Genomic DNA, 25,618 nt, shown 5'->3' on the forward strand with positions numbered 1-25,618 from the left:
GAACAGCACAGCGTATCTGAACATTGTCACTGACCAAACCTGTTCACAGCATGAACGTACCACACGTGCCCACGTCCAATCTGCTGCAACTGCGTGGTGCTGTCGCGTCAGCATGGACCAACATCCCTGTGGAACATTTCCGACACCTTGTGGAATCCATGCCCTAAGGAATTCAAACTTCTGGAGGCAAAGGGTGGTCTGACCCGGGACTAGATGAGTGTATCTTTTTTCTTTTTACTGTCCGGGGAGTCAGGCAATGTCCATATAGCATGACTATTAACGATAGTTAGTTAACGATAGTTAGTTAATAGAGATGAATCTCCCGTTTGACATGTGTAATTACTTGAGTTTTGGGGAACCCTTCCCCCGCTTTTGTTCCATGCTAGCTGAAGACCGAGCTAGCCAGTTCCTAGCTAACACCAGACACAGATGAAAGTACAAACCGAAGTATATTTGCCTTAGATGAATAGGGGAAACCTCATTGTATTTGCAGACATGCTGCAGTCAAATTGTAGCACCACTAGACTAGCTACCTAAACCACTCCCCTCTGCGATATTGGTTACAAGGCGATACATATTTAAATTGGTGTATTAAAATGAGAGGATTTTGTAATGTCACAAAAAGCCCTTAATGATCCGCCTCCTGAATCCAAACGGGGGAATGGACCAGTAACTATATGATCAAACTTTTCATCAATGTAGAAGCAATAGTCATTTTTCATACTTTGGTCATCCTACTTTGATCTGGTTTCATCCAAATATCATCAAATTTCATAAACATGATTTTGACTGTGCAAGACCTTTCAGGCCTATTCAATCCGTTTCAGCGTAAACCTGCCATGACCGACAACTGCATAGCAATTTCCTTGCTTTTGTTTAGGTGATGTCAGAGGTGTAACTGCGTTGGAGCAGCTCTTCTCATCATGTCACCAAACCACACCTGTCTATACACCCCACCCGCATTAGAAGTTCAGAATGAGAAAGTGTAGGCTATATAGAAAGTGACACTCAAATTGAAACTCATTAAACAAATTAATAAGGCTTGATTTCAGCCTAATTGGGGTGTAGATTACAGCACACATTCCAATGTTTGAGCTTGAAACAACAAGGCTGCATGGGATTTATACTAATGCGACTTGTGCGTCCAATGGCAATGTCTGCGATAGGTATAATGCCGAGAGTCACTTGCTGATTTGACAGCTCCAACGATGTTACACCTCAAAAATAATCTAAATCTAAATAAAAACACAAACTGCTATGCAGTTGTCAGCTATCGTGGGTTAAGGCAGATCTGATTGGAAATAGCCCTAAACGTAGCACATTGTCTGATGGGTAGATAGCAGAGTCAAGAGCCAGAACTTAGTATCTTATGTTAGGAAACCATCTTCGAGCACGGCATCTGTGAAAACTTCATCCAGAACTTCAGCCACCATCAACAATACATCAAAGCTGACAATGTCACCAAAATGTAACATGTCGGAAATTATAGGGTATGTTTACATCAATTCATATGTTTTATCATGGTATGAGTGAAAAATAATAAAACAAAGGTGCAGTATGACGTAAGTGGATTACTGGCACTGAATTCAAGGATCAAGTGTGACAATACATCAGTCAGTATAAATAAATCCTCTTACAATATTGAAAAGTAAAATACGCATAGACTGGCACAAACTGAAGTGGCAATGGTGTAGGCCAACATACTTAATATTCCATTGAGTATATGAAACCCCAAAACGTCCTTCAGCAAAGACATCTCTTTTCTTTGGGCTCAGTCTGAACCACTATATCTCCATCAATTTCCCAAAGCAAGCAGCATTACATGCAAATAAACATCTTGAACATTATCAGCCTAAAATAATGATCTAACAGAAATAAATATACAGCTACATCATAAGATTTGTAACAGAACGTGGGTCTTGGTCTATGAATACATTATAAGATAGAACTCTTTAACTTATTGTTTTTTGAATGACTATGACCATTTTTACACCAATGAGAAAAAACAAGATCAAGTCATACACAAACAGTACCATAGTAAACTATTGCACCTTGCTCAGTCAGATTATGGTGAAGGATACAGAATCTTCATTATATAAGCTACATCAAGTCAAAAAATGTGATCTTCACTAAGTTCAGCCTCCCTTTCCAGTTGAGACGAGTGAGATGTTTTAGAAAACTACATACTACAAAACAACATACTTTTAGTAAAAACCACTTTCTGCCAGACAAACACCTGTCTGTACTCAACCTTGGTAGGTCTGAAAGAAACACTGTGCTTCAGGAAGTGACTCCTCTGAAGCCACACTGTGGCAAAGCAGGAAACAAAGCTGCACAGGTCAGCATCACATGACTGGGATCTCAGGTCACATACCACAATCTGAAGCTCATACCTGTTTAGGGAAGAAGGGAACATTGTAACATCTTGAAGGATTATCACTTATAGTACAGCACTGAGAGGCGGGTGACACAGAGAGAGAGAGAGAGTCAAAAAGAGAGGGGTACAGTACTGCTGGTTGAGGAGGGAGCCTGCCATAGAGATATGAGTCTGCTCCATTCATGGCCTGTAGGTGGTTCTAGGGTTGGCGGTTTCCGTACATCAGAGGGATGATGTAACAGGAGATGTCGTCTCCAGATCCCAGTCGTTCATTAGTGATCCGCCAGCCTCGGTCCTTCAGTACTCCCCGCGCTCTCATCACCAGATCCTGAGCAGCCATCGTGTACCTGGTCACAGACATGAAGTGGAGGGGTGTGTTGGCAAAAATGGTCCACTGTCAATAGTTGTATTTACTTTGTAAGATATTGGATGTTTACTCAATTTACAAAATTGCATAATACAAAAAAATGTACTTTTACACGCACGCAGGTCCACTTGCACACAGACACACCTGTATAAGTCGTCAGGGTCACAGTTGGCCAAGAAGGTGGAGACTGATTCGTTGACTTCCTTGTTGGAGAGGACGTCCCAAAGACCATCTGTTCCCATCACCAGGACGTCGTCAGCACCGTGCTCGTATTGGTTTAGGTTGTACACCGTCACCTAGAAAGAATAACAACAAAATGGGCCAGGTTGTGCACAATAACAACAATAGCAGACTGAGTTAGCACCATGCTCGTACTGAGACAGGTTGTACACCAGGGATCATCAACTAGATTCAGCCGTGGCCCGACTGCAAGAAGCCCGAACATTTATAAAACATAATCATTTCAAAACTTGCTTAAATTTGTATACAATCATGTGTATCTCTATTATACTTGGGAACACATTTCCCAAATTAAATCATCTGGAGCTAATTTCCTGGTGTTTTTGAAAGTCTTATGTCCAACAATAAAAATGGGAAAACTTGGCGGTGCCAGATAAAACCACCTGCGGCCTGCCCACCAGTTAGGGAACCCTATTGTACACCTTCACCTGTAACAAACAACAGGGTCTTATTCAGGAGAGAACACCAATTACATATATAATCGAATAGGATCTGTCTGATGTCAGACAACCTTGGTTTGACCATGACAGAGGAACTGTGGTACTGTATACCCTGAACCCGTAGTGTATGTGCTTTAGCCAACTCTTCTATCATCATACCATACAACTGTGTGGGAGCAGGCTACTGTAGCTATTCTCTCTACCTTTGATTTAAAGACGATAACACTATAATAATGGCACCATAATATGAGAGAGAGAGGTAGAGAGACCCTGGTTGAACTGCCTGTGTAATGAATAAAGAGCTTCAAATAATCAGACTGAATGAGACGGACTCAATGGATGGACTATGAGTGAGATGAAGAGCTGTGAAACTACCAGAGTCAGGTGGGCAAAAGTACTCCAGGAACCAAGCAAGGCCCAAAATATTATGCATCGCTCTTTCCTTCCTTGAACTATTTACGAGTCTGATAACTTTTGTCTTTACTCGCTGTTACAAACCCAGTTAGCCAATCCACTGAAAAAAACAACACTTTCACTCGGTCGAGCTACTTGGATCATAAACTGAGCTATAATGTGTGCACAAGGCGTGAGCTGGATAAAGTGGCTTGCAAAAGTATTCACCCCCCATGGAATTTTTCCTATTTCGTTGCCTTACAAACCCCCCAAAAATCTATTTTAATTCCAGGTTGTATCATTTGATTTACACAACATTCCTATCACTTTGAAGATTGTTTCACTCAAACAAGAAATAAGACCAAAAAAAATCTAACTTGAGCATGCATAACTATTCACCCCCCCAAAGTCAATACTTTGTAGAGCCACCTCTTGCAGCAATTACAGCTGCAAGTCTCTTGGGGTATGTCTCTATAAGCTTGGCACATCTAGCCACTGGGATTTTTGCCCATTCTACAAGGCAAAACTGCTCCAGCTCCTTCAAGTTGGATGGGTTCCGCTGGTGTACAGCAATCTTTAAGTCATACCACAGATTCTCAATTGGATTGAGGTCTGGGCTTTGACTAGGCCATTCCAAGACATTTAAATGTTTCCCCTTAAACCACTCGAGTGTTGCTTTAGCAGGATGCTTAGGATCATTGTCCTGCTAGAAGGTGAATCTCCGTCCCAGTCTCAAATCTCTGGAAGGCTGAAACAGGTTTCCCTCAAGAATATGCCTTTATTTAGCGCCATCCATCATTCCTTCAATTCTAACCAGTTTACCAGCCCCTGCCGATGAAAAACATCCCCACAGCATGATGCTGCCACCACTATGCTTTACTGTGGGGATGGTGTTCTCGGGGTGATGAGAGGTGTTGGGTTTGTGCCAGACATAGTGTTTTCCTTGATGGCCAAAAATGTTAGTCTCATCTGACCAGATACCTTCTTCCATGCGTTTGGGGAGTCTCACACATGCCTTTTGGAGAACATCAAATGTGTTTGCTTATTTTTTTCTTTAAGCAATGGCTTTTCTGGCCACTCTTTCTTAAAGCCCAGTTCTGTGGAGTGTACGGCTTAAAGTGGTCCTATGGACAGATACTCCAATCTCCTCTGGGGCCTTTCATAACAGGTGTATATATACTGAAATCATGTGACAGATCATGTGACACATATTGCACACAGGTGGACTTTATTTAACTAAAAATGTGACTTCTGAAGGTAATTTGTTGCACCAGATCTTATGTAGGGGCTTCATAGCAAAGGGGGTGAATACATATGCTCGCACCACTTTCCAGGCTTTTATTTTTTTGAGTTTTTTGAAACAAGTATTTTTTTTCATTTCACTTCACCAATTTGGACTATTTTGTGTATGTCCATTACATGAAATCCAAATAAAAATCAATTTAAATTACAGGTTGTAATGCAACAAAATAGTAAAAACGCCAAGGGGGATGAATACTTTTGCAAGGCACTGTACAAGATTGTGTGTGTGTGTGGAATGGTGCCAGGATGCTACACACAGTGCATCATAATTGGATTTACCTCTGGACAGCAGGACAGGAAAGGCTTGATGTAGATGTTGGAATCATGGACTTTAAGATCATGGTCACCCAGACCTCTGGTCACGCCTATGGTGGCCATTACTCTGGCCTGAGGAAGAGTTTTAAAGACACCAGTTAGTGTACTATTAAACTAAGATATACATACTTTTTTCCTATGTAATAAACTCTGTTATAAATTCTGTTCACATCCACATTTAAACACAGACACACACACTCTCTCGCATTCACGCACGTTACACACACACAAACAACCTTTTTCCCTTCGCCGTAGACAAGTGGGAACCTCAGGTCCTCATCTTCTATGGTTTTATATGCCCTGTGTGGAAAGAGGAGACAATGGGTTTGTATTTCAGCGTTTATAGCGCTGAGCATTACACACACTGTATTTGATGGTCCTCATTATACCTGTCGCTGAAGGGAGGAGAGGGAGAGCGAGGTGGAGAGAGAAAGCGAGAGATGGAGCGAGATGACGGAGAAAGAAACAGTAAAAATCAGCTGAGAACGAGGGAAGCAGATGGAGACCTCAGAGAGATATTTCAATTATGTTAGAGTTCATGTAGTTTTTCCTTCTTTGCTTTATAACAGGCCAGGGAGCCATTATGGTTCTTCAGAGCCACAGTCAGCAAGTTTAATCATGACCCTTCCTCTAGTTTCACATACACACACTGTGGTCTAAGGCACTGCATCTCAGTGCAAGAGGCATCACTACAGTCCCTGGTTCGTTTCCAGGCTGTATCACATCCGGCCATGATTGGGAGTCCCATAGGGCGGCGCACAATTGGCCCAGCGTCGTCCGGGTTTGTTCAGGGTAGGCCGTCATTGTAAATAAGAATTAGTTCTTCACTGACTTGCCTAGTTAAATAAAAGGTTAAAAAGGAGTTTCCGTGAATTTCACAGTAATTTCCAGGCGGCTCACTAGCAAGTAAGTTACTGTATTTCATATTGCAGTACACGTATTGTAATCTAAATACACTCAATGCAAGCACTGTGTAATGACACACATTACAATACCGTAGAATTGACTGTATTATGCTGTAAAAAGTAAATGTTACCATAATCCTACTAAATAAATGGATGAAATTGATAATACCCCAAACCAAATTGCGGGTAAAACATTTGATAATACCCCAAACCAAATCGCGTTTTTTTTTTCTTTTGTGATAAATGACAAACTTGCCCAAACTGGTTTTCGCACATGCTCTCTAGACAACAGTTCGCTGATAAAGTGGACATGGGATGGATAATTGTTTGTTAATGGCAGCTAAGCATCGATCATCATACAAATTAAGACCCTTGATATTTATTGGAAAGGAGCATTGAGCTCATCACCGTGCACTTTCACCAACCTGTAGCCTAAACTGTGCATGCTTTTTCAATTCGCACACAAAGGAATATCGCGTGACTGCAAATTTACCTTGAAATGATTGTGATTCTATGTACATTTCCTTATATTATTCATTTTACCTACACAAAAATATAATGTCGAACGAACAAATTGTCTGTCAACATTTATGAAATTGTACCGACACTTCCTGTTTCCATTACACGTCTTGTTTTTTTCTCTTATGTGCCAGGAATTTACTAGCATAAAAACTGTGGAGGAAATGTGGTTAGTGACTGGGAGACTGTTATGAAGGCTTGTTTACTACTGTGACTGGGACACAAAGAACATTGCAGTAGTACACAATACCAAAGATGGAATAGAAATAAAGAGAATCTCATTCTATTCCTCTATTCCTACACTGGAAGGGCAGATCATGTTGACTACTCTAATAATAACAATATAATAACAATAACAATATAATAAAATGTATTGTACAGTTTCTCTATGGGTCACAATGCAGAGCAATAGCTTCAAAAAATACCAGTACACATCCATATAATGGAGAGTGATACTGAACAAGTTCCCCCTCCTCGTCTAGCCAAAAAACTTAACTGTTGAGTTAAGGCATTCGTTCCGACTGGTTAATGTAAAGGTTAAGGTTTGGGATAGGGTTAAAACAGAAAAAATACAAACGAGGGCCTCGCACTGGGATTGAACCCGCAATCCTCTGAGCTGTAGCTCATGGTTTAGAGACGGTTAAAAGGGGGATTTCACCCTGGGGGACCATGGGTTTGTTTTGATCATGTCCGAGGGATTTCTAGGTCAGTGAGATGTTTCACAAATAAGTGTCCACAAACAATGCACCCTATGACAACTTTCAGTGTATTGGAAGGGGAGGTGCAAGATCTGAAAAATCTAGTCATGCTTGTGGCTATTTTATACTGATCGCACTGATTGCATGGTCATGTTAATGATATGAGAACTGAGGATGGATGAACAACATTGTAATTACTCCACAATACTAACCTAAATGACAGAGTGAAAAAAAGGAAGTCCATACCGAATAAAGATATTCCAAAACATGTATTCTGTTTGCAACAAGTCACTTAAGAAATACTGCAAAAAATATAAAACAAGTTGTCCACTATCGGCATTGTAAGTGACTGCGTAACTGGCGGCAGGGAAGTCAGGCACAGGAGAGAAACTGGGTAATCATCAGAGCAGTTTTATACATAAAACCACCGGAAACCAGAACAATAAACAAATGGGTACAAAACCCGTTGCGTACCAGAGAAAATGTGCACATGCACTTACAATAAACAATTCCGCACAAAGACATGGGGGGAACAGACGTTTAAATACACAACATGTAATGAGGGAAATAAAGACCAGGTGTGTGAGAAGACAAGACAAAACAAATGGAAAATGAAAAGTGGATAGGTGATGGCTAGGAGACCGGCGACACCGACTGCCGAGCACCGCCCGAACAAGGAGAGGAACCGACTTCGGCGGAAGTCGTGACAGGCATATTATTTATTATCGGCATCAAAATGTTAGCTGTTAAAATTAGATCCAACAATAATATTAAGAGATTAGAAAACTGTGGCTGTACGCTGATGATTCATGTTTTCTTTTAAAACCACAATTAGAATCCCTCCACAGCCTCAGAGGATCTAGATTATTTTGATAACCTCTCTGGATTAAAAGTGTACTATATTACTTATTAGATCACAAAAAAATTCAACTTTTACATTACTGTGTAGTTTACCAATAAAATGGTCTGACGGGGATGTGGACATACTCAGAAAGAAAGAAATGATCTCACTCCAATACATTTTTATAGAAAGTTAACAAAAATAGATAAGATCTTGCTACCATGGAAAGGAAAATACCTACAGTGCCTTGCGAAAGTATTCGGCCCCCTTGAACTTTGCGACCTTTTGCCACATTTCAGGCTTCAAACATAAAGATATAAAACTGTATTTTTTTGTGAAGAATCAACAACAAGTGGGACACAATTATGAAGTGGAACGACATTTATTGGATATTTCGAACTTTTTTAACAAATCAAAAACTGAAAAATTGGGCGTGCAAAATTATTCAGCCACCTTAAGTTAATACTTTGTAGCGCCACCTTTTGCTGAGATTACAGCTGTAAGTCGCTTGGGGTATGTTTCTATCAGTTTTGCACATCGAGAGACTGACATTTTTTCCCATTCCTCCTTGCAAAACAGCTCGAGCTCAGTGAGGTTGGATGGAGAGCATTTGTGAACAGCAGTTTTCAGTTCTTTCCACAGATTCTCGATTGGATTCAAGTCTGGACTTTGACTTGGCCATTCTAACACCTGGATATGTTTATTTTTGAACCATTCCATTGTAGATTTTGCTTTATGTTTTGGATCATTGTCTTGTTGGAAGACAAATCTCCGTCCCAGTCTCAGGTCTTTTGCAGACTCCATCAGGTTTTCTTCCAGACTGGTCCTGTATTTGGCTCCATCCATCTTCCCATCAATTTTAACCATCTTCCCTGTCCCTGCTGAAGAAAAGCAGGCCCAAACCATGATGCTGCCACCACCATGTTTGACAGTGGGAATGGTGTGTTCAGGGTGATGAGCTGTGTTGCTTTTACGCCAAACATAACGTTTTGCATTGTTGCCAAAAAGTTCAATTTTGGTTTCATCTGACCAGAGCACCTTCTTCCACATGTTTGGTGTGTCTCCCAGGTGGCTTGTGGCAAACTTTAAACGACACTTTTTATGGATATGTTTAAGAAATGGCTTTCTTCTTGCCACTCTTCCATAAAGGCCAGATTTGTGCAATATACGACTGATTGTTGTCCTATGGACAGAGTCTCCCACCTCAGCTGTAGATCTCTGCAGTTCATCCAGAGTGATCATGGGCCTCTTGGCTGTCTTCTCCTTGTATGAGCTGAAAGTTTAAAGGGACGGCCAGGTCTTGGTAGATTTGCAGTGGTCTGATACTCCTTCCATTTCAATATTATCGCTTGCACAGTGCTCCTTGGGATGTTTAAAGCTTGGGAAATCTTTTTGTATCCAAATCCGGCTTTAAACTTCTTCACAACAGTATCTCGGACCTGCCTGGTGTGTTCCTTGTTCTTCATGATGCTCTCTGCGCTTTTAACGGACCTCTGAGACTATCACAGTGCAGGTGCATTTATACGGAGACTTGATTACACACAGGTGGATTGTATTTATCATCATTAGTCATTTAGGTCAACATTGGATCATTCAGAGATCCTCACTGAACTTCTGGAGAGAGTTTGCTGCACTGAAAGTAAAGAGGCTGAATAATTTTGCACGCCCAATTTTTCAGTTTTTGATTTGTTAAAAAAGTTTGAAATATCCAATAAATGTCGTTCCACTTCATGATTGTGTCCCACTTGTTGTTGATTCTTCACAAAAAAATACAGTTTTATATCTTTATGTTTGAAGCCTGAAATGTGGCAAAAGGTCGCAAAGTTCAAGGGGGCCGAATACTTTCGCAAGGCACTGTATTTGTGGAAAAATCACCCTGATTAACTCTTTAGTCATATCACAGTTTACCTATTTGCGGATGGTTTTGCCTACACCTAAGTGACCTGCTTTTTAAATTATATGAACAAAAAATATCCAACTTTATTTGGAATGGCAAGCCAGACAAAATGAAAAGGGCCTATTCATATAACGAATATGAATTCGGAGGGCATAAATCATTAAATATTAAAGCATCTCACTAAAGGCATCAATCAAACAAAAGTTCTACTTAAATCTGAAATAGTTCTCTAGTAAATTAGTAAGAATGTCTCACCCCATGTTCAAGAATGGCCTCTTTCCTTTTGTTCAGATTACAACTGCTCACTTTCGGTTATTAGAAAACGAAATCTACAAAATATCGTTATTTTTAAACAAGCCTTAGAAAGTTGGTTGCAATTTCAATTTAATCCACCTGAAAAGACAGAACAAATATTACAACAAATATTGTGGGTAAACTCAAATATGCTAATTGATTTAAAAAAAAAGTATTTTTCAATCAAATTTTTTAAAAAGGTATCATTTTTGTAAATTTGATCATAAATAGGACTGGTGGAGTTATGCCACACATGCAGGTAACACAGACATATGGAAATGTCTGCTCTACCCAAAATTACAACCAATTAATTGCAGCATTACCACAAAAATGGAGGAGGCAAGTAGAAGGGGGAAAAGTAAGGAACTTGTCTGTCGGCCCTGCATTAAAGAAGATAAATGGTTAAAGAAAATTGTGATGAATAAAAATATATACCAATTTCATTTAAGGACCAAAAAATTGACAGCTGTGCCATATAAATTGCAAAACAGTTGGGAAGAGATTTTCAATGTACCGATTCCATGGCACATGGTTTATGAATTGACACGCAAAACAACAGCTGATTCAGAACTTCTTGCAACCAATAGAATGTTATATATATGGAGGATACAATCTTCCCAGCTCTGCAGATTTTGCTGCGAGGAGGCAGAGTCATTAGATCATTTATTTTGGTACTGTCCATATGTAGCTTGTTTTTCGTCACAGGTTCAGGAATGGCTGAAGAATTGCAACATTTACCTGGAGCTAACTCTGCAAATAGCACTGCTGGGTAATTTAAAAAGTCATAGTCAATCGATCAATAATATAATAATACTCTTAGCAAAACATTTTATTTTATTTACAATATGTAAAATCTGAGAATAGAAAGGTTCAGAACTTTTGTGAAACATCACAGAGCGGTTGAAAAATATATGGAAAATAGAAATCAAACATGAATGGTGTTCAGATATAGATGGGAGGGGGGTTGAATGGAGCTAAATGATGGCGCCGAAGGAGATGGTAGCATCGCGACTAGCTCTTAGGAAACTCTGCAGTATTTTGTTTGTTTATGTACTATTTTTACGTTCTTAGCTCAGGAATTGTTTTGTGTCATTACATACAGCCGGGAAGAACTATTGGACATTAGAACGGCTGTAACTCACCAGAACAAATGCTGGCATTACGACTTCCCTGCAGCAGATCATTTGATGCTCTCCCCAAAGCAATTTATCTTATTCCAGAGGCTGACCCAAAACAACACCGGCGGAGGAGAGATACTCGGGTCTTCTGGTCCAATTTAGGAAGCGTGCACATCACCCACCTAATATCCAATCTCTGGATAATAAAGTTGATAAGCTCAAGGTGAGTGTTGCTTTTCAGAGAGAAACCAGAGATTGTAACATACTCTGCTTCACGGAAACATGGCTCTCTCGAGACATACTGTCTGACTCTGTAAAGCCAGTTGGATTCTCAGTACATCGCGCCGACAGGAACAAACATCTCCCCGGGAAGCAGAAGGGTAGAGGTATGATTAATGACTTATGGTGTAACTGTGATAACATACAGGAACTCAAGTCCTTCTGTTCATCCGACCTAGAATATCTTCACAATCAAATGCCGACTTTACTATCTCCCGAGATAATTTTAGTCAATAATAGCCACAGTGGTCTATCTCCCCTCAAGCCGATACCACGGCGGCCTTCAAAGAACTTCACTGGACTTTATGCAAACTGGAAACCACATATCCTGAGGCTGCATGTATTATAGCTGGGGATTTTAACAATGCAAATTTGAGGAAAAGGCTCCCGAAATTCTATCAACATATCGATTGTTGTACTCACACTGCTAAAACTCTCAACCATTGTTATACTACCTTCCAGAATGCATATAAGGCCCTCCCCCACCCTCCATTCGGGAAATTGGACCACAATTCCATCTTGCTCCTCCCCTACTATAGGCAGAAACTCAAACAGGAAGCACCCATGGTAAGGACTATTCAACGCTGGTCTGACCAATCGGAATCCACGCTTCTAGATTGCGGACTGGGATTAGTTCAGAGTAGCTTCAGAAAATAATATATACCGATACAGTGAATGAGTTTATCAGGAAGTACATGGGAGATGTTGGGGGGACCTAGTGAATGACCTGCAGAGAGCTGGGACCAAAGTAACAAAGCCTACCTTCAGTAAACACACTACGCCGCCAGGGACTCAAATCCTGCAGTGCCAGACGTGTCCCCCTGCTTAAGCCAGTACATGTCCAGGCCCGTCTGAAGTTTGCTAGAGAGCATTTGGATGATCCAGAAGAAGATTGGGAGAATGTCATTTGGTCAGATGAAACCAAATTATAACTTTTTGGTAAAAACTCAACTTGTCGTGTTTGGAGGACAAAGAATGCTGAGTTGCATCCAAAGAACACCATACCTACTGTGAAGCATGGGGGTGGAAACATGCTTTGGGGCTGTTTTTCTGCAAAGGGACCAGGACGACTGATCCGTGTAAAGGAAAGAATGAATGGGGCCATGTATCGTGAGATTTTAAGGGAACACCTCCTTCCATCAGCAAGGGCATTGAGGATGAAACGTGGCTGGGTCTTTCAGCATGACAATGATCCCAAACACACCGCCCGGGCAACGAAGGAGTGGCTTCGTAAGAAGCATTTCAAGGTCCTGGAGTGGCCTAGCCAGTCTCCAGATCTCAACCCCATAGAAAATCTTTGGAGGGAGTTGAAAGTCCGTGTTGCCCAGCAACAGCCCCAAAACATCACTGCTCTAGAGGAGATCTGCATGGAGGAATGGGCCAAAATACCAGGAAGTGTGTGAAAACCTTGTGAAGACTTACAGAAAACGTTTTACCTCTGTCATTGCCAACAAAGGGTATATAACAAAGTATTGAGAAACTTTTGTTATTGACCAAATACTTATTTTCCACCATAATTTCCCAAAACATTCATAAAAAATCCTACAATGTGATTTTCTGGATTTTTTTTCTTCTCATTTTGTCGTCTGTCATAGTTGAAGTGTACCTATGATGAAAATTACAGGCCTCTCTCATCTTTTTAAGTGGGAGAACTTGCACAATTGGTGGCTGACTAAATACTTTTTTGCCCCACTGTATGTATCCAAAAGATAGCTATGCGATTTAACTGATGGCTTTCAGAGTTCAATATAGTACTGTAGCGAGCTAGCTAATTTAGTCCAGCTAGGCTAGCAAGCTAGCTAATCGTAGGTTACCATAAATTGAGAATCTTCTGTTTTGTTGTGAAGGAAAAAAAGTTGGCGTCGAAATGAATTCCCCATCAATTCAGCCTAAAAAAATCCCTCTGATAATCTTTGGTCACCGTAAACATCATTCCTCATAGCCACAAGCCACTGGAAGCATCAGGGTAAATCTCTGGTAGGTAGAACGGTGAAAGATAACTCATTTTTAATTAGCACAGAACACCACACTGGCATGATGACAAACGTTATCAAACGTTTCCCCAAGAAATCTGGTATAGAGAAGTACTGAGATTACTGTGTGTTCTTTCGAAGTAACAACACCATCTAAATCCAAGTTTGTGGCACGCCCCATCTACCTAGCGGAGCGGTATCTGCATTCGCTATGAATGTCGGACTTTGTGGTTCCATATGAGCAGACAAATACACAGGAAGTCAAAACTTCCTGACTACCAGTGAAATGCTTGTGGTATGGATCATTGTTTATGTTTATGACAAAAACTTAATGTTGTTAACATAGTAATGACTATATGCAGAGCCAGGGTGAAATGTCCCTTTTACGTTAAACATGAATTCAAACTGGATAAGGTAAGGGACAGGGTTAAAACAGAAAACATTTAAACGAGTGCCTAGCACCGGGATTGAACCCGCGATCCTCGGAGTCGTAGCGTGGTTTAAGCCATTCCTCCATGGTAATAGGTGCTTACGTTGCCCCTAGTGACCGGTATTGAAGGCATCTCCTGACATCCTGGGGACCCCGACACATGTTGAATACTGAAGTGGATTTGGTGTGACGCATTATGAGACATGGCCTGCTTCCCCACAGTGAGTTGTCTTGTCCATCCTGGTCCAAACTGAGCTGCATGCTGTGTCCCAGGAGAGCAGAGCTTCACCACTGTATAAAGGAGCTCCACACTGTAGCACCAGCCACATGCAGCCTCTCTCATCCTCTCCCCTACCCATGCATCTCTTTACCTCCCTCTGTCTCTCCCCCTGTTTCTCTCTTACCCCTTCCTCCACGGTTCATCTAAAGAACAAGGAGGAAGGGTGTCTGTACACGCACTAGGCACACACCATCCATCCCTTTAACACACTGCAGAGACACAAAACAGAGAGAGCACCGCCCATCCTGCCTGGTGGGCCTAGCAACCATGCTAGTACTGCACACAGCACCGTGCCTGACACACACACCAGGGGAGTAAAGGGGGGGATAGAGGGAGAGATACTTAGGGTGAATTACGATGGAGTGAAAAAGGGGAGCAATAGTGATAGATACTTGGTATGAATAAAGATGGAGAGGGAGAGAAAAAAGGAGGGTGATAAGTATGGCTATATAGGGTAGAGAGAACAGGCGCACAATAACTATAGGTAGGCCTACATACAGTACAGTGGATAAAGATGATGTAAAGATACCCATACAGAGACTGCTTTTAGAAGGCTGTATTGTTGAGTTTACATGTGTTTTGTAACAAATTGGGAGGATTCAATCTGGTAGATGAAGTGTACTGACCATCCATTCATTGTGAAGTCTCTGTAGAGCATCCTCTTGCCCACCTCCTTCCTCTGTACTCTCCTGGGGAACTCCAGATGGGTGAACTCTCCTCCCAATAGGTGAGGCTGCATGAAGCCCTGCACACAGACAGAAAAGGTTAAATTACATTAGGTAGGCTATGTTCAGACAGGGCCATCTATGCCCTGACAGCCAAGGCAATCTGTCAGACATTTCTAAAATATCCTTGAAGCTCTAAAGAAAAATCAACAAGGGAGTCTCATGATATTGTATAGAATCACACACTGTAACCTTTCATGCAGAGTCCAAGGTATCCTGACTTATAATCATAGCTAGCTATATATTATAAATGTAAATGACTGGTGTCCATGAAAAAAAGTGAGCCACGGTTCTCTTCTCACCAGGAACTGTAGCCGTTGTCTCTCTGACTCTGGAGTGAACTCTGTGGACATGGGTATGACCTTCCCGTCCCTTATAATGATCGCCCTGGGGATACACGCAAACGCATGAGCACACACACACACACACACACACACACACACACACACACACACACACACACAAAATAAAGATAACAATAAAAAATACAAGCAGAATGGTGAAAATCCACCAATTGGGGTACATTCTACCAGAATATAAACATCAAAAGAAAATACGGATTGTGCACATTTCCTTTCATTTTTTTATATGATTTTATTTAACGTTTATTTAACTAGGCAAGTCAGTTTCCCTAGCAGCCAACCTGCTTGAACCAAACCCTTGTAATCATAGTAAAATACAGAAATACAAACCCCTCTTCTCTTAAGGAAGCATTGACTTTTTTTTTTACAGTATAATAAAGTCAATTTTATGGTATTGTACTGTGTCATTACCCAGTACTTGCTTTGATACCGTATTTATATTACAGTAGGTGTACTGTAATATTAAATACTTAATTTTCCTTGCCACTGAGCTGCCTGTAAATTGCTGTCAAATTTGTGGTAACCCCTTTACAGTGTGCATGTAGGCAGTATATAGTACAGTATATACCTGGATTTGACTGGTTTCACTGAGCATAATATTATGTTCACTCCTGGGTGCGTACAGTACAGTGTCAGTGGACCCGAGGTATTTAGACATCCTGTAACTGCCAGGCTTCTCCACACATATATTATACTCTTTCATTTACAACACAATATATTATGGTGCCTTCAGCACTTAAGGGTACAATTAATAATGTACACACAGATATTCTTTCAGCAGGGGATGGCAAATGTAGCCAAAATGCATGAAAATGTAATTATGTAGGACCACCTGAAATAAAACGGATGAATGCCTCTGCACTGTAGGGCACTCATTCGCGCCACTGTTCACTCTGTTTGCTAAACATATACAGTACTAGTCAAAAGTTTGGACACACCTACTCATTCAAGGGTTTTCCTTTATTTTTACTATTTTCTAAATTGTAGAATAATAGTGAAGACATCAAAACTATGAAATAACACATATGGAATCATGTAGTAACCAAAAAAGTGTTAAAAAAAATCAAAATATATATTATATTTGAGAATCTTCAAAGTAGCCACCCTTTGCCTTGATGACAGCTTTGCACTAAGTCTTGTCATTATCTCCACCAGCTTCATGAGCTAGTCACCTGGAATACATTTCAATTAACAGGTGTGGCATGTTAAAAGTTAATTTGTGGAATTACTTTCCTTCTTAATGCGTTTGAGCCAATCAATTGTGTTGTGACAAGGTAGGGGTGGTATACAGAAGATAGCCCTATTTGGTAAATGACCAAGTCCATATTATGGCAAGAACAGCTCAAATAAGCAAAGAGTTACTTTAAGACATGAAGGTCAGTCAATTCTGGAAAATTTCAAGATCTTTCAAAGTTTCTTCAAGTGCAAAAACCATCAAGCACTATGATGAAACTGGCTCTCATGAAGACCGCCACAGGAAAGGAGTGTTAACTGCACCTCAGATTGCAGCCCAAATAAAATGCTTTACAGAGTTCAAGTAACAGACACATCTCAAGATCAACTGTCCAGAGGAGACTGAGTGAATCAGGTCTTCATGTTTGAATTGCTGCAAAGAAACCATTACTAAAGGACACCAATAATAATAAGAGATTTGCTTGGGCCAAGAAACACGAGCAATGGACATTAGACTGGTGAAAATCTGTAATTTGGTCTGATGAGTACAAATTTGAGATTTTTGGTTCCAACCAACGTTTCTTTGTGAGATCCAGAGAAGGTGAACGGATGATCTCCGCATGTGCGGTTCCCACTGTGAAGCATGGAGGAGGAGGTGTGATAGTGTCATCAGCAAAGCACCATCTGTGATTTATTTAGAATTCAAAGCACACTTAAACAGCACTGCTACTACAGCATTCTGCAGTGATACGCCATTTCATCTGGTTTGCGCTTAGTAGGACTATAATTAGTTTTTCAACAGGACAATGACCCAACACACCTCCAGGCTGTGTAAGGACTATTTGACCAAGAAGGAGAGTGATGGAGTGCCGCATCAGATGACCTGGTCTCCATAATCACCCGACCTCAACCCAATTGAGATGGTTTGAGATGAGTTGGACTGCAGAGTGAAGGAAAAACAGCGAACAAGTGCTCAGCATATGTGGAAACTCCTTCAAGACTGTTGGAAAAGCATTCCAGATGAAGCTGGTTGAGAGAATGCCAAGAGTGTGCAAAGCTTTCATCAAGGCAAAGGGTGGCTACTTTGAAGAATCTCCAATATAAAATATATTTTGATTTGTTTAACACTTTTTTGGTTGCTACATGATTCCATATGTGTTGTTTCAAAGTTTTGATGCCTTCAATATTTTTCTACAATGAAGAAAATAGTAAAAATAAATAAAAACTCTAGAATGAGTAGGTGTGTCTAAACTTTTGACTGGTACAGTATGTTGTAACCTGTCACTATGAATTTCCAAATTCATAGATAATTGCCAAAATCTTGCACTAAGTCGAGAGCTTGATCCTGAACTGCCTTGGCCCAAAAATACACAAACCTACTCATAACATACTGGCGGTACACTAGGCTAGTCTAAGATGTCAGTGTTTCCCTTACATTCACTTTTTCCTATATTTTAAAGGGATAGCACAATACTTTGTTTCTACTTACCAAGAGTCAGATTAACTCATGGATATCATTTTTATGTCTCTGTGTGCAGTTTGAAGGAAGTTGAAGGTAGTTTTGCGAGCCAATGCTACATAGCATTGGAAAAATGACTGGAAGTCTACAGAAACAGCTAACTTCCTTCAAAATGCATGCAGAAAGACATGAAAATGGTATCCATGAATTAATCTGACTCTGGGTAAGTAGAAACAAAATATTGTACTAACCCATTCAAGTCTAAGGCCTATCTAAACTGGGGTAGGGGGTTCTACTAAGCTACATGGAAGGTCATACCAAGGATCCTTTTGCTATTTGATTTTGAAGACTGCTTGAAGTATAAAAAAAAAGATACCAACAATTAGTTGCTGAATTTTTTGTATTAGCCCATACAAATGCAATTGCATAACAGATTCCATACATGGAACAACAGACAGTCCCCCCCCAAAAAAAATCTAGAGGACGTTTGTTCTGAAGTGTCTGTCCTATATCTGGAGTATATAAGATATATATATATATTTTTTTTCATGTATCCAACCGCTTATTTTGGCACTAAACTGTCTCCATATATACTTTCATAGATTTTTTTAACAGGTAGTGAGGACCTTCAGATGAGTCTTGTGAGGCCTGTGGGCATTAGCGTGTAGCCCAAACTGTTTTGGACCCAAGACGCTTGTGGGGGTGAGATTCTCACCTTTACATAGAGGGGTCATAATAGTTCGTAGTCCAAACCGTTCGGACACAACAGACGATTTTGTAAGAAGACAGATTTTTGGGATGTCTCATGGTCTGACAAACACTGCTCTAGCACTGTCACAGATCCATGGATTGAGACTCATCCAATCTGAAAAAAATCCAATATCTCCAGTTTAAACTGAGGGATTTTTATGTGGATTTTTGTATTGTGCTAATTCGATTTCCATGGGGGCGAGTACATTGACCTTAATTGCCAAAATCTCACACTTATCCCTTTAAAAAGAGCCTCTTGGAAGAAATATTAACAAAATGAAAAAAATGAATATAGGGGAAACACTGACATGTTAGATTAGCCTAGCATACCACCAATATGTTAAGAGTAGTTTTGCGTATTTTTGGGACAAAGCAGTTCAGGATCAAATCAGGATAGATACAACACACACACACTAACCTGCTGTCTCCTGCGTTTCCCACATATAGCTTTCCAAGCAGATAAACAACACACAGTGCTGTGCATCCTCCAGTGATGTTATACACCTGCTTCTCCCTCTCTATCTGGGCATCCTGAAAACACACGCACACACACATTAGTCAACCTGAAATTAGATGTGAATACAGTTAATAACATGTTGGCTTTTAATTTGACCCCCCAAAAAATCTTTGAAACTAATAGGTGACATAATACAAATATAACATGCAATTAACACCTAGTTAAAGCAATAAGACTTCCTTCAGAGGTTTCTAAGGAAGATAATAAACTAAAAGGCAAGAAACAGTGATCTGGGGCTAAGCAGATGCACTGAACTGTGAAAGGTGTGTGTGTTTGCTGTGTGTGCCGTCTGTGCAGAAGGTGTCTGGGCGGGAGAGAGGAGCTAGGTAGGGGTTTCTCTCCTACGCATTCTGCTTGGATGCTGATCGGCCATCTGATGACTCTGAACAGCACAGACGGGGCAGCTAAGGGCACTGCCATGATAATGCTCTCCCCGCCCACCAGACCGGAGTTCAAAGAGTACATAAATTTTTTGCTGGGAAATGCAGGACATTCTGAGACAAAGTAAAGATATGCAACAATAAATAGATCCTTTCAAACTCTGTGGGGGTTGGAAGTAGAGGTCGACCGATTAATCGGAATGGCCGATTAATCAGGGCCGATTTCAAGTTTTCATAACAATCGGAAATCGGTATTTTTGGGCACCGATACGCAGATTTTTATTTTATTTTAATTATTTTTTATACCTTTATTTAACTAGGCAAGTCAGTTAAGAACTCATTCTTATTTTCAATGACGGTCTAGGAACAGTGGGTTAACTGCCTCGTTCAGGGGCAGAACGACAGAGTTTCACTTTGTCAGCTCGGGGGATCCAATCTTGCAACCTTACAGTTAACTAGTCCAACGCAATAACGACCTGCCTCTCTCTCGTTGCACTCCACAAGGAGACTGCCTCTTACGTGAATGCAGTAAGCCAAGGTAAGTTGCTAGCTAGCATTAAACTTATCTTATAAAAAACAATCAATCATAATCACTAGTTAACTAGTACACATGGTTGATGATATTACTAGATATTATCTAACGTGTCCTGCGTTGCATATAATCTGACTGAGCATACAAGCATACAAGTATCTGACTGAGCGGTGGTAGGCAGAAGCAGGCGCGTAAACATGAATTCAAACAGCACTTTTGTGCGTTTTGCCAGCAGCTCTTCGTTGTGTGTCGAGCATTGCGCTCTTTATGACTTCAAGCCTATCAACTCCCGAGATGAGACTGGTGTAACCGAAGTGAAATGGCTAGCTAGTTAGCGTGTGCTAATAGTGTTTCAAACGTCACTCGCTCTGAGCCTTCTAGTAGTTGTTCCCCTTGCTCTGCATGGGTAATGCTGCTTCGATGGTGGCTGTTGTCATTGTGTTGCTGGTTCGAGCCCAGGGAGGAACGGAAGCTATATTGTTACACTGGCAATACTAAAGTGCCTATAAGAACATCCATTAGTCAAAGGTTAATGAAATACAAATGGTATAGAGAGAAATAGTCCTATAATTCCTATAATAACTACAACCTAAAACTTCTTACCTGGGAATATTGAAGACTCATGTTAAAAGGAAACACCAGCTTTCATATGTTCTCATGTTCTGAGCAAGGAACTGAAACGTTAGCTTTCTTACATAGCACATATTGCACTTTTACTTTCTTCTCCAACACTTTGTTTTTGCATTATTTAAACCAAATTGAACATGTTTCATTATTTATTTGAGGCTAAATTGATTTTATTGATGTATTATATTAAGTTAAAATAAGTGGTAATTCTGTATTGTTGTGATTGTCATTATTACAAATACATTTGAAAAAAATTGGCCGATTAATCCGTATCGGCTTTTTTGGCCCTCCAATAATCGGTATCGGCGGTGAAAAATCATAATTGGTCGACCTCTAGTTGGAAGACAGTTTAAGTCGGTATGAGTTTTTTTTTTAAACAGCCAACGCATACAGTAAGGTCAGCCGGAGTAAGCCTACCAGTGTACTCAGTCTAGAGAAAGGATATGTTCATATATTCATCTCCCATACTACTGTACTATACATCCTTTCTGCCCTGATGGATAGTTTAACTGAGCCCTGCAGCAGGTAATGCTCTTTAAAGGTTACAGTATCTTGCTCCTGGGTGATTGAGCCTCAGGCTCTTCAAAATGCAGGCAGTTTCACTGGCCTTAGCCTTACTAAATGTTAGGGGAACATGAGATGGGATAAGCTTGAGTAAGGCAGATTAAATTTACATGGGAAGAAGCTCAGGGTGGGAGACTTGAGAGCATCCTATATTAACTTATATTGCCATCTAGAGGCCATATACAGTATACCATTTCTGAGCGATGAGGAGCGTTGAGTCTGAATATAAAAAATACTATGAGTAAAGCCTAGCTTTACTATGAGGAAGCTGCCTAAAAAACAGCTGTTGGTAACTGACTGTAATCAGGGCTGGGTAAAAATTACAAAATACAATGACAAAATACCATTAAGATCATAGTCTCAAAATAAACTACAAAATACTTGTATTTTAAAATCTATTTAATAAAAAAATTAGGCAGCGTTGTGGACAGGAGCTGACGTGTGTCTAGAAATAGGGGTGGGGACAGGTAAATGTCACATGACAGGTAAATAACTATATACAAAACAAATCTACAACATTATCATGTCATGAAAAACATTAAAAATGAAGGCAACACGAAAAATAGCACACAGGAATGTATACAAAGGACATGGGTAAAAGATACTCTATCAGAGTTGCGTGCGTAAAAGACAGACTATGCACTGGTGCGTAAAATAAATTGTATAAAAACACACAGAAAGCACACCGTGGCGATAATCAGAAACTCAGCAGAACAAGGAATTACACAAAAGTGGTCAGTATAGGAAAAACGATGTATACTAGAAAAAACTGTTCAGCTCTAGTTGTTTGTTTAATCCGTAACGGTTACAGAAACGTCTTACTTGCTAGGACTGTGATATGTTGTTGTTTATCTACCTTAGTTGAATGTACTCTGGATAAGAGTGTCTGCTAAATGAACAAAATGTAAATGTGAAAATAAACATACTTCTATTGGCCACGTTTCAGGCGGTGTAATTCTGTGTGATTCTGTGTGTATTTCTGATTCAACTAGGGTTCATGCAGATAACCAAGTACTTACGACAATCAGAATGAGACCGATCGAGGTGACGATTAATAATTGACTGCTATTGATACAAAAGATCTTCAGAACTTTAAGAGAGTGGAATCAGGAGATAACAGCTCTATATAAATGAATGCTTCCGTGGTGCCCCAGGTTATTAATGGTTTAATTGTTGCAAGGTTTAATTAAATCACGTAATCAATTAAACGTTAGGTAAAGAAATGGGTGAAGGTGGTGGTGGGATGACGGGTCGGGGCTGAGGTGGAAGGGAGAGGTCTGTGAGGAAAAATACCTACAAGGTATCTAACCAGGACAGAGGCAACATCTCCACAACTCTGATATTCTCCCTCAAACAATAGCGTCTCACTGAGATGCACACAACGCAACAACAACAGCCATGGCAGATACTCACCATTTCCTTGAAGGCGTTCTCCATGGCTCCCATCACCAGGCTATCGTGCTGGATCTTCTTCTCTGTGAAGAACCTCTGTGGTGGAGGGGTGCAAGGGGAGCTGGGGGCGCCAGCGGCTCCACGGAGTGACGCGGCCCGAGTCAGGGTGGCCCGGTGGATCCCGGGGGTCATGTGGTGGTTAGACTCCTCACCGAAGATGGTGGGCGGTAAAACGGCATGGTTCCTTAGGACCTCGAGAACAGACTGGAGATGCTCGACGATGTGGTGTTGGAGGAGCTTGGAGGCTGCTACTGCAGCCCCGGAGCCGGCGTGGCCGTCAAACAATGCCCAGTAGTAGAATACCAGACTCTCTGAGTCCTGTAGTGTGTGTGGGTGGGGGACAATATAAATATGTTTGCTTAGAAATAGAATAGAATGGATACTTTGTAGTCTGTTTTTCAATAGCATTGATTTGCTATCAGAAAAAGAAATAAAAAATGTAACCTTTATTTAACTAGGCAAGTCAATTACAGTGATGGCCTACACTGGCCAAACCTGGACGACGCTGGGCCAATTGTGCGGCCACCCTATGGGACTCCCAATCACGGCCGGTTATGATACAGCCTGGATTCAAACCAGGGTGTATGTAGTGATGCGATGCAGTGCTTTAGACAGTGTCTTAGACCACTGCGCCACTCAGGAGGCTATTGCGTGTTTAATTTCATCAAATATTTTCCTGGAGGTGGCCGGCGGGAGCATATCAGATTAATATGCTTAATCTAATTTAAACTGATTATTTTCATGGTGTTTAATCACAGTTCATCCTTCATTTGGGAGGATTTCTAAATGGGTAATCAAACTACCGTAGTTATAACTGGCCAACTGTTGCTTTAATACAGTATGTACAAAATCTATCGTGCCAGTCAATGTAGTACCAGGCCCATGTGTTTCTGGCCAAGAGCCAAACCTGTCTGTTTGGCCCTAGAAGGGGATCAGAGGATAAGTGTATACACATTAAACTCTACATAATAAACCATCCCCACTCATTCACCCACACTAGTGTTTCAATGGACTTGCCTGCTATTATTAGATATATCAGCACAGCTTCTCAGAGAACTAAGTAATCAAATGGGAGAGAAAGAGTTGCTTGAATGACAAATTACCCCTGTTGAACATTCAGTACATAAGGGTTATTGAGTTCTGCTCTCTCGCTCTCTCGCTCTCTGTGTGTGTGTGTGTGTGTGTGCACACTGTGGGTTTGCAACAAGCCCCATTCAACAGCTGCGAAAAAAAGGTGAGGCAATTATATCAGAGTGGAGACAATTATGGCATCAAACAACTGGAGGTTACATGTGTACCCTGCTGCTTCAAATACAAAAGCATTGAAACTATGGCAGAAAAGATGAAGGGAATGTATTGCATGAGTGGATAAGAGCAATGAAAAACAAAGCTGAAATGTTGGTGTTAAGACATTTCGGTTTGTTTTGTAATTTTGTAGGAGTCATGTAACGAACTCGCTCTATAAGACAGCAATACTGGAGTAACGCATCATGACTCACTCTGACCAACCACATGTGTACGCTACAGAGGTCAAACCAATCACTGAGCAGCGCTGTGATGTGCCTGCTGGCACTGGATGAGTGACAGTCACCCCCGGCCTGCTCAGGGCAATAGGCAACACAGGAAGCAGTAGACCAGAGACCACTGACATCGTCTCTAGACAAGGTATAGGATTCTGAGAAAAAGAAAGGCCAGTGGATGTGCATGGCCTATTGGTTAAATCTCAACAGTATCATGGATTAAGGGAAAGAGACAACTGTGTCTATGTGCTTACGCATAGATAGAGAGAATGTGTGGAAGAGAGAGAGAGTGTCATGCCCTGACCTTAGAGAGCCTTTTTATTTCTCTATTTGGTTAGGTCAGGGTGTGATTAGGGTGGGCATTCTAGGTTTTCTGTTTCTATGTTGGTGTGTTTGTTTCCCAAGATATTAGTTGTCAGTTTCCTTTTGAGTTTTGTGGGATCATGTCTTTGTTTGTTGCTTTATGCACAACTAGTTTTACGTTCGGTTTGTGTTCATTGTTTTTTCCCGGTGTTACGTTTTCAAATAAAGAGAGAATGTGTGCCTACCACGCTGCACCTTGGTCTCCTTCTAACAACGGACGTAACAGAGTGTGTGTGTGTGTTTGTACACTGCATTCGGAAAGTATTCAGACCACTTGACTTTTTCAATATTTTGTTACGTTACAGCCTTATTTTAAAATTGACTAAATTGTTTCCCCCCCTTATTCTACACACAATGCCCCATAATGACAAAGCAAAAAAATGTTTTTTAGAAATGTCACATTTACATAAGTATTCAGACCCTTTACGCAGTACTTCAGTACTTTGTAATCGCTGCCAAAGGTGCTTCAACAATCTCGAGTCTTCTTGGATATGACGCTACAAACTTGGCACACCTGTATTTGAGG

At 40.7% G+C, this 25,618-nt stretch overlaps 1 protein-coding gene across 1 annotated transcript in view; it reads right to left on the reverse strand.

Annotated features, from left to right (window-relative positions):
• Positions 1-228: 228 nt before the first annotated feature.
• Positions 229-25,618, reverse strand: part of LOC110490153 (protein phosphatase 1H) — a 49,269-nt gene continuing 23,879 nt past the window's right edge. Inside the window, exons 3-10 of the mRNA XM_021563362.2 lie at positions 23,171-23,527; positions 19,556-19,668; positions 15,696-15,780; positions 15,295-15,413; positions 5,671-5,734; positions 5,399-5,506; positions 2,889-3,040; positions 229-2,724 (exon numbers count right to left, since the gene is read on the reverse strand). Of these exons, the coding sequence (XP_021419037.2) occupies positions 2,577-2,724; positions 2,889-3,040; positions 5,399-5,506; positions 5,671-5,734; positions 15,295-15,413; positions 15,696-15,780; positions 19,556-19,668; positions 23,171-23,527 (1,146 nt within the window). The 3' untranslated portion in view covers positions 229-2,576. The remainder of the gene's footprint in view (positions 2,725-2,888; positions 3,041-5,398; positions 5,507-5,670; positions 5,735-15,294; positions 15,414-15,695; positions 15,781-19,555; positions 19,669-23,170; positions 23,528-25,618) is intronic.

The sequence above is a fragment of the Oncorhynchus mykiss genome, chromosome 15 (assembly GCF_013265735.2).
Source record: "Oncorhynchus mykiss isolate Arlee chromosome 15, USDA_OmykA_1.1, whole genome shotgun sequence".
NCBI lineage: Eukaryota > Metazoa > Chordata > Actinopteri > Salmoniformes > Salmonidae > Oncorhynchus > Oncorhynchus mykiss.